Here is a 10,530-nt window from a genome sequence, read left to right on the forward strand (position 1 = left end):
ATGTGCCAAAAAATGAGAAAATATGCAAACTTGGATAGAAACATGATTTTCAAAAAAATTATTTCAACACATATGAACAAAAGACTGTTGGATTTGAACTCTAGATCTGCGGTTCACCAGCCCAATGCTTTAACCACTGAGCTACGATGTTAGACAAACAAATCGATCGATACAAACACTTTCACAAAACATTTAAATCGCCATTTTGTGACGTAGTGTCATAAAGAATATAAGCTTTAATGTAGTGAGCTACCTTAAAGATTTTTCCTATATATTTGCATGTAAAACTTTGATCCCTATTATGGCCCCAACCTACTCCCGGGGGCCATGATTTTTTCAAAATTGAATTTGGACTGTCAGGAGGCTTTCATGTAAATTTCAACTTTTCTGGCCCAGTGATTTTTCAGAAGATTTTTAATGATTTTCCCTATATATTTGTATGTAAAACTTTGATCCCCTATTGTCGCCTCATCTTACCCCCAGGGGCCATGATTTCAAGAATCTGCACTATATCAGGAAGCTTTCATGTAAATTTCAACTTTCCTGGCCCAGTAGTTTTTGAGAGGAAGATCTTGATTTTCTCTATATATTTGTATGTAAAACTTTGATCCCCTATTGTCGCCTCATCTTACCCCCGTGGACCATGATTTTAACAAACTTGAATCTGCACTATGGCAGGAAGCTTTCATGTAAATTTCCACTTTCCTGGCACAATCGTTTTTGAGAAGATTTTCCCTATATATTTGTATGTAAAACTTTGATCCCTTATTGTGGCCCCATCCTACCCTAGGGGGTCATGATTTTTACAAACTTTAATCTGCACTATGTCAGGATTTTTTCATGTAAATATCAGCTTTTCTGGCTTAGTGGTTCTTGAGAAAAAATTTAAATGACCCCACCCTATTTTTGCGATTATGTCCCCTTTGAAACGGGCATGGCCCTTCATTTGAACAAACTTGAAACCCTTCACCCAAGGATGCTTTTGGGCAAGTTTGGATGAAATTGGCCCAGTGGTTCTGGAGAAGAAGTCGAAAATTTAAAAAGTTTACAGACAGACGGACAGACAGACGACGGACAACAGGAGATAGAAAAGCTCACTTGAGCTTTCAGCTCAGGTGAGCTAATAAAAGACAACACAGTCTCCCATATCTGCTTCATATTTGGATATTTTATTGAACATAGATATCAAAGACAAATTAACAACAAAACTTCATGACAAACGGGATGCCTTCAGCTTTTCCATCGTCAACTTCCTATATTTGTGTAGGAAACTAGTAATATTCCATTATCACGTGTATTTGGTGTTATGTCTCTCAAATGCTGCAACGCCAAAGCATGCTCTGCGTATGAAGAAATTTTGAATCGAGCCATACTACTGATATACAAGGTGATGCTACAGGGGTTTCAACAGTCTCGTTTAAAGTCAGCATTTCGCAAATTATATGGTCGTTACATGTATAATGACCCAATTTGCAAATACAATGAATTACTAGGTCGAATGTTGTTGGATGTGTTTCATATCAATTGTTAGGCCGCGTTATTTACATACCGATTTTGACTATCGATTACTCCGTTTACACGATCAAGATAGAGATGACTGGTCAACAGGGGAAGCTTAATCCTCCTAGGCACCTGATCCCACCTCTGCTGTGTTCATGGATCTTTGCTTCCCCAACTCTTAATTTTGTATTTTTTATGGGATTTATCACTGTTTGTTATCTTCATTTTTCCATTAAGAGACATTTTTTCCAGTATCACCCCTAAACGTATATAGAATTCTTTTCTTTTTTTTTCAAGACCTTCGATCCACTCCCAGTATCCTTATTTCACTATACGACACTTCAATATTGTAAGGGGAGGAAAATCCCATGTATTTAATTTCTTTACTGAATTTAATACTGAAAAATGTTTTTACTAGCAGAAATTCCATTCTTTACTGATTTCTATTTTACTATTAAAATATTAGTACAGGTTGGCGAAACAAAAAATGTTTCAGGGGATTTAGAAACGTTTTGTGAAATTATCATTTAAATCATCCAATTGATAAAAGTACAGAATTCCCAAAGAAACATAGGAAAACTCGTGTTGTAACGCGATCCTTTTTTAAATATGAAATACTAGTAGTTTAAAGGAAAATTATCCTTCCATTTCCATGGGATCAGCTGAGACCACTTCTGAGACGTTGTAAATTGTTGGTTACATGTACTACTTGTAGCTCATCTAAGTTCACGCCACGGGGTGGCATCGTGTTAAAATGAGAAAGTTGTGTATAGTTTTCCTTAACAGTTTCAGTGACACCGCTGTTTGATTCCCACAGAAAGCTTTCGTCCTTTAATAATTGGTATAAATCTTCTGTATCGGAGCTATATAGAGATTCCAAAATTCTTCTCGTTTCCGGCATCATGGTTTTTTTTCCTAGCTTGTCTTTTGTAACATATACTCTTTGTGATATGGTAACATTAAATTTCTCTAGCTCATCATCTGTTAAATCGCCTGAAATATAAAATGCATCTACTACTGAAGAGACTTTGGAAATGACAAATACACATGTACGTGTGCATTGTTCTAACGTACTTCGTTTTCCCCTTAACATTCCTAGTAACCGAAACTGAAGGTTGGTATCCCATAAAGTTTCAACTTTTGAAATAGGCTAATCACAGTGAATGAATACACGTGACCTAATCTACTTGTAGTTTAATAATTGCGTCTAGAATGCAATTAAAGTGATTAAAATGTAAATATAAGAAATTCTTTCAGGTTATTCCGCGGTGGGTGTGACCAGTCGACATGGGATGCTTACTCCTCCTAGGCAGTGAGGTGATCCCACCTCTGGTATGTCCAGGGGTCAGTGTTTGCCCAACTCTTTATTTTGTATTCCTTGCGGGATTATGAGATTGATCACTGTTCGTTGTCTTTACCTTTCATTAGGAACTTATAACAATCGAGTTACAGAGACCAATTAAACACATTTTCTTGTCCTCAAATTTCATAGAATATCCATCCAGTAAACAATAGCGTTAAACGTAACAAAGATAATCAGGTGAGTCATTCTAGACCCCAAAAATGTATGAAAAGATTATTTGAAAAGATTCAGCGAAAAATTTCTACTATGCATTTCTTTTTTAACGGTTTTTTAAATCAATAAATGTTCTTTTGTCATTGTAGATAAGAATATCACAGATTTATGTATGTTGTTGAATAAACTGCACACCTGAGAACGATTCTATGCCTCTGTTTATTCATTTAATTAATCATTTATGTTCGTTTGAGTGAAACGAACAAGAACATAAATATTCTTTCAAAACCTGAAATACATTTCTTAAATTTCGTTTAATGTTGTTCATGCATGAAGAAGAATGTGGTGGTGATGATGGCATCCAGAATTAGAATATGACTAAGACTTACGTAACGCCAGAAATTTAAAAACTTTCCTCATGACAGAAGTAACATTAGCTGCATAATCCTCCGTACGCAAAATTAAGATCTGGTCACGTGGAAACACAGAAAGCCATTCTTGTAGATATGTGGCGTAAAATCCTAAATGTATTCTCGTCTGTAAATCAAACAACAAAAGGCTGACGGTACATTATTATACATTGCTTCCAGCATAAATAAAGAAATTCGAAATATTTCAAACATGAGCAAAAACATCAACATGACTGGGCGTGTTGAGTAAATTCCAACGAAGTGTTATGACGATAAGTTGGGCAACTATACGTATGTGTTTACAAGGAAAACTTCGCCCCTGTTTTATTTTCGCCTATTTCACCCCAATCTTAAATGGGCGAATTCAAAACTGAGATGATATTTTCTGGTATACAATATTTCAATTTATTGCATTAAAGTCACTAATTTAAAAGCTTATCATTCATTTTTCCACCATTGATTTTAAACCAATATCTTTTATGTCAGCACATGTTGTAACAATATAACCTGATGTTCTCAGCTCGCGGGAATGGTACAAAAGTGCACATGTTTTGTAAAATCAAATGTTCCGCGAAAGGTTGTAGATATCTTAAGGTCATCATCATTTTGCAATACATACACTGTAATATACTCTTAATCAAAACCTTGCTTTGCTTCAAAGCATTCAAGGTTATTTCATGGGAACCAAATTATGCCCTTACCGTATTTAATACTTTGTTAAGCTATCAGAAGACAGACATCGAGAAAACGTTGATCAGAAAAAAATCACTTTATCTTTTAACTAAAATAACTTTATAACGGAATCAACAAAAAGTTATGTTACAAAGGAATCCCAAGCGTTGGTTACTTACTTTTCGCCTCAAGAGATTTTCGTTAACTTTATAATCGAAGAGACAACTCCGAAGACTGCTGTGCTTTAGACAGATCTGAAGCACATTTATTGCTCTTATCACAGCGTTGTGGAAAGTGGTGCTATTCTTGAAACGTTCCCCATTGTCAATAAAATAGTAGTCTGAATACAGTCTGTAAAAGTTGAATTATGATTAATTGACTTTTGTTGGTTTTAGAGCCACCAAAGCTATAGGGGTATCAGCGTGTTTTTATTTTAATCTCACACAAAACAATTCCTGAAATATTGATTCACGCTCTGAATTAGAATAAATTTAGTTTCAAAAGTCCAGTAGAGTCACGTTTCCGAGTCTTAGACTTGCACCCAGTCCTGGCACCTTTCACGTTGATAAAGTCTAATGCATTTCTACATTTTGTTAAGAAAACAGACTTATCAGTATTCCAGCGATACAAATATCGTGAAATCATTAAATGATAGTAACAACGAAAGATAATGCAAAGTTTTACTTTTGAAAAAAACAAACCAATTTGCTTTATCTTGACATAAGACCAACCTGTCCACCGGATTTCGAAGTATTACAATGAGTTTGACAACAGGGTTGATGTGTTTGATGAGATGAGGGGTAAGATATCGGGGTTCCTTAAGCCCTTTGTTTTGTGGTATCATCTTCCATCCCCTAAAATCCCACATATCCATAGGAGTGCCATCCCCTGAAAATAAAATTAGTGGACATTCTCAGAGTAGATAATCTCAAGATAATCTAATGTAAAACTTAAAGTATCCAATCTCTCACTAATTAGAGAATCCTTACTGTGATTGTTTTGTGTATGTGTTTGTGGATATGTTAATTAGAGAATTCTTACTGTGATTGTTTTGTGTATGTGTTTGTGGATATGTTGATTAGAGAATCATTTCTGTGATTGTTTTGTGTATGTGTTTGTGGATATGTTGATTAGAGAATCATTGCTGTGATTGTTTTGTGTATGTGTTTGCGGATATGTTGATTAGAGAATTATTGCTGTGATTGTTTTGTGTATGTGTTTGTGTATATGTTAATTAGAGAATCCTTACTGTGATTGTTGTGTGTATGTGTTTGTGGATATGTTGATTAGAGAATCCTTACTGTGATTGTTTTGTGTATGTGTTTGTGGATATGTTAATTAGAGAATTCTTACTGTGATTGTTTTGTGTATGTGTTTGTGGATATGTTGATTAGAGAATCATTTCTGTGATTGTTTTGTGTATGTGTTTGTGGATATGTTGATTAGAGAATCATTGCTGTGATTGTTTTGTGTATGTGTTTGCGGATATGTTGATTAGAGAATTATTGCTGTGATTGTTTTGTGTATGTGTTTGTGTATATGTTAATTAGAGAATCCTTACTGTGATTGTTTTGTGTATGTGTTTGTGGATATGTTGATTAGAGAATCCTTGCTGTGATTGTTTTGTGTATGTGTTTGTGGATATGTTGATTAGAGAATCCTTACTGTGATTGTTTTGTGTTTGTGGATATGTTGATTAGAGAATCATTGCTGTGATTGTTTTGTGTATGTGTTTGCGGATATGTTGATTAGAGAATTATTGCTGTGATTGTTTTGTGTATGTGTTTGTGTATATGTTAATTAGAGAATCCTTACTGTGATTGTTGTGTGTATGTGTTTGTGGATATGTTGATTAGAGAATCCTTACTGTGATTGTTTTGTGTATGTGTTTGTGAATATGTTAATTAGAGAATCCTTACTGTGATTGTTTTGTGTATGTGTTTGTGGATATGTTGATTAGAGAATCCTTGCTGTGATTGTTTTGTGTATGTGTTTGTGGATATGTTGATTAGAGAATCCTTACTGTGATTGTTTTGTGTTTGTGGATATGTTGATTAGAGAATCCTTACTGTGATTGTTTTGTGTATGTGTTTGTGGTATCTTGTTTAGAAAAATGTATTAATAATTTCTTCCACTCCTGGATAAATAAATGACAAAATATTTTGATTTCTTGAATTACTTTATTGTGAGAACTTAATTTCCCCCCCAAACCCTTAGCATTTACGTCATTTTTCTAATTTCACGTTATCAAAAATTATAGAAAATGTTACAAATGACTTAAATAGGAGACATATTTCAAGCCCTTTAAAATCTGTATAATCCAGGAGCTTCCGGGGGTTTCGCCCCTTAGGCCCCCACTAGGGCTTCGCCCTGGACCCACTGGGGGCCTCAAAGCGGCCTCAGACCCTCTGTCTCATAAGTGGCGCCCCCGTAACCGCGATTCCTGGATCCACCCCTGGTCCTCGAGTCAAAACCCCAAGGTCGCGAAATTCACAATTTTGGTGCACCCTTTTCCTATATACTTATATTACTAGTATTCTAACCCGGATCCCCACAGGAAATTAGTTTATGAATTTAGTTATGTAAAATTGAACAAGAGGCCCATGGGCCACATCGCTCACCTGAGTCACCTTGGTCCATATCCGAAGACTTTCCATATATATTTGCATGTAAAACCGTAGTCCCTATTATGGCCCCAACCTACCCCTGGAGGCCATGTTTTTTGCAAACTTGAATCTACACTATGTCAGAAAGCTTTCATGTAAATGTGAACTTCTTTGGCCCAATGGTTCTTGAGAAGAAGATTTTAAAAGATTTTTCCATTTGTATGTAAAACTTTGATCCCCCTTGGGGCCCCATTCTACCCCCAGGGGCCATGATATGAACAAACTTGAATCTACACTATGTCAGAAAGCTTTCATGTAAATATCAGCTTTTCTGGCTCAGTGGTTCTTGAAAAGAAGATTTTTAAAGATTTTCCCTATATATTTGTATGTAAAACTTTGATCCCCTATTGTGGCCCCATCCTACCCCAGGGGGCCATGATTTGAATAAACTTAACTCTGCACTATGTTAGGAAGCTTTCATGTAAATATCAGCTTTTCTAGCTCAGTGGTTCTTGAGAAGAAGATTTTTAAAGATTGTAACTATATATTTGTATGTAAAACTTTGATCCCCTATTGTGGCCCCATCCGACCCCCAGGGCCCAGGATTTTAACAAACTTGAATCTGCATTATGTCAGAAAGCTTTCATGTAAATATCAGCTTTTCTGGCTCAGTGGTTCTTGAGAAGATGATTTTTAAAGATTTTTCCTATATATTTGTATGTAAAACTTTGATCCCCTATTGTGGCCCCATCCAACCCCTGGGGGCCATGATTTTAACAATTTAGAATCTGCACTACCTAATAAAGCTTATCTATAAATTTCATCTATTCTGGCCCAGTGGTTCTTGAGAAGAAGATTTTTTAATGACCCTACTCTATCTTTACCTTTTCTTGATTATCTCCCCTTGGAAGGTGGCCTGGGCCTTTATTTTAACAATTTAGAATTCCCTTTACCTAAGGATGCTTTGTGCCAACTTCGGTTGAAATTGGCCCAGTGGTTTTTGAGAAGAAGTCAACAATGTTAAAAGTTTACAGACGAACAGACGGACGGACGCCGGAATACGGGTGATCAAAAAAGCTCACTTGAGCTTTTAGCTCAGGTGAGCTAAAAATCAAGGCACTTTTGGTGCCATGTATCCCAAAATGACTGTAAATATTAGAAGTAATTATTGTCAAATTGTTTAGGACGTGGTCTCTTTTATAAGCTGTATGACCCGATGTTCATGTATTATTTTTGTACATAATTACTTTAAAGCAGATTAATTACTTTATAAAGTTATTAACTTTCAATTACATGCTTGAAAACATCTGTATGTAAAAGAAAACAGTGCGAATATTATTTAGAAAGTAAATATAGTGGCTACATATATAAATCATCCCATAATAGACGTCTATAAATAGACCCACGCGCGTCAGGGGAATCCCAACATGATGTATTAACTCATACGCAACTGTCTAGTTTTAAGGCTGAAAGAGCGTAAAACAACAAATTACTAAAAGGTATTTGATATTTTTTATTTCTGTTAAACTTATGGTACGGTACTGCTATAACAAAATACACAGCTTTACACAGATAAGACCACCAATGATTTGAAAGTTTGAACTGGTCACGTGACTGTCACTTGAAATGGCAGAGTGACGCGGTTATTTGTAAACATCGATTTAAAATCAAATTATTTGGGTTAAAACAGGTGAAATAATTTATGATATGTCGTACAGTCTCATAACTACATACGTGCGATGATTTAATAACGTTTTTACGAGATGGAAAAAAATATTTTAATTCGGACCATACAGCTTTAATCATTTTTGAGAACGACAAGATTATTTTGTATTGCTTATAGGAGTTATGAGATTGATCACTGTTCGTTATCTTCACCTTTCATGATTTACATTTTCTCAGTTTAACGATCAATACATAGTGCACATTTTATGACAATGTAACTAAACCCGCTGCTATTAATCATCATTATAATATATGTATGTCCTCCTACACAAGTGACAGCCGTTTCCGAGACTCCACGAAGTCTTTATACTCAGAATCATAGTCTGGACCATCTCCAGATTTGTCCCCACAACGTCTTCACGCTTTGTTCAATATCTTTTGTTTACAGAAATTAGCTTAAACAATACCGGTATTAATTCAACAATAGATTATCAATCCTGTTTACAAACTATGGATATGTATAATAAAATATTGAGAAACACGCCAAAAGGCTTATATCAATCTCGCTTTCGAATTAACAAGCTTATACTAAAGACTAAAGAAGACTTATCAAAATCATATATAACATAGTCCCAACTGTTTGACATTGTCAGAAGTTTTCACACGCGCACTTTCACTATATCCTGTTTTTCGAGGGGAAAGACAAAAACATGAAAATCAAATTACTTACTTCAATGTGTTCACTTAGGTAAATTCCAATAACTAAAAGGACTGCATTGTCTTTTAAATAATCCAACACTACAGAATTGTTTTTCTGCCAGTATGCATTGTTGAGATAAATGAACTTACCGGTATACCATGTCATACCAAACTCACCTGTAATTAGCTGTGTCTGTCCACCTTCCTGCGTGGCATTATTTAAAATCTCAGCTGTATTCTTAAAGTAATTGATGTAGTCTGATAGATAGGTCTTCTTCGCGTTCCTTGACCACAACCAAAAACCTACGTTACAAAGCATAAACTTATAAACGGAAACTGTGTCCAGTCTACCTTCAAATAATATGTACATGTAATGGAGAAAAACAACAACACTCTGTTAAGAGAGAGGTGAAAATAACGAACATTGATCAATTTCTTAACTCCTATAAGGAAGAGGTAATGTAATTCCTATGAAAAGAAATACGATGGATATGTTTATAACATATGAAATCACATTTATCACATGTTTACTCTTTTATCCAGTGGATATCATCCATTACATGCCTGTCCACTTATCTATAAGGAATATAATAATAATTGTAAAATCTATAGTGGTAATTTTTCATCCTTCATTAGTTCGGGATAAACAGGAAAACGTCACCGAAAGCTCGCTATTGAGTACGCTATTATTATTATTTTTTTTTTTACCTTCAAGATAAACCATGCTTTTTAACAAAATTGGCTTTAAATAAGCAATGTTGTATAAACTATTTTCGTGAATTTATATGATCTACTTCATGTTAGTTTTTCAAAATAATTAAACTCAATGCCAAATACATAACAAAGGTAGTAAACCTATTTTACAATTTTAAAATGACAATTGCAAATGTGCTGTCGTCCCCGCACATACTATGACGTTAGAAAAAAAAAAATGACGCTTTGTTTGTATACTGCCGCCGTTTTCAGCGTAGAAGTTTTATTTGTTATTCTGAATATATATGAATAAATTATATACCATTGGATTGAGTAGATCCTAGGCTTTTAACCCAGTAAAGTTTTGTGGAGTTTAAAAACGCGGCATATTTCGGCCAAAAACGTACCTTCTTCTTTTGATTATTACACGGTTTTCCTACATTTGTGACGTTACAGACAAACGTCAATTCAACAATACAGTAACGTGAATGAATTACCGGGGGGGGGGGATTACCGGGGGGGGGGGACCTTTGATAAAAGAAATCTCCCACGGTTTGTGGTTTGATTTGATTTATATCCAACCCGTTGTATGTTTTTGATCCCCTCGCCAACACTCGGGGATAGAAAACACCAACTCGTTGAATACAAATCATATAAAAACTACAATCCATGGGAGGGCCTATATTTATAGAAAATGCACATTGGGTAGATATATACTTGCCATAGCGTTCCCATGACCACCACATGGTTTCCTTGTCTTTCTTATTTC

General features: G+C 35.1%; 1 protein-coding gene across 3 annotated transcripts in view; it reads right to left on the reverse strand.

The window, feature by feature from the left end:
• Positions 1-1,146: 1,146 nt before the first annotated feature.
• LOC125671361 (carbohydrate sulfotransferase 15-like) overlaps positions 1,147-10,530 on the reverse strand; it is a 28,064-nt gene continuing 18,680 nt past the window's right edge. For all 3 annotated transcript variants that reach the window (XM_048907006.2, XM_048907004.2, XM_056163468.1), the window contains 6 exons: positions 10,483-10,530; positions 9,246-9,371; positions 4,830-4,986; positions 4,278-4,449; positions 3,406-3,553; positions 1,147-2,493 (listed from right to left, as the gene is read on the reverse strand). The exon at positions 10,483-10,530 is cut by the window's right edge and continues 154 nt beyond it. In XM_048907006.2, coding sequence (XP_048762963.2) covers positions 2,159-2,493; positions 3,406-3,553; positions 4,278-4,449; positions 4,830-4,986; positions 9,246-9,371; positions 10,483-10,530 — 986 coding nt within the window. In that variant the 3' untranslated portion in view covers positions 1,147-2,158. The remainder of the gene's footprint in view (positions 2,494-3,405; positions 3,554-4,277; positions 4,450-4,829; positions 4,987-9,245; positions 9,372-10,482) is intronic.

This window comes from Ostrea edulis, chromosome 4 (assembly GCF_947568905.1).
Source record: "Ostrea edulis chromosome 4, xbOstEdul1.1, whole genome shotgun sequence".
Lineage (NCBI taxonomy): Eukaryota > Metazoa > Mollusca > Bivalvia > Ostreida > Ostreidae > Ostrea > Ostrea edulis.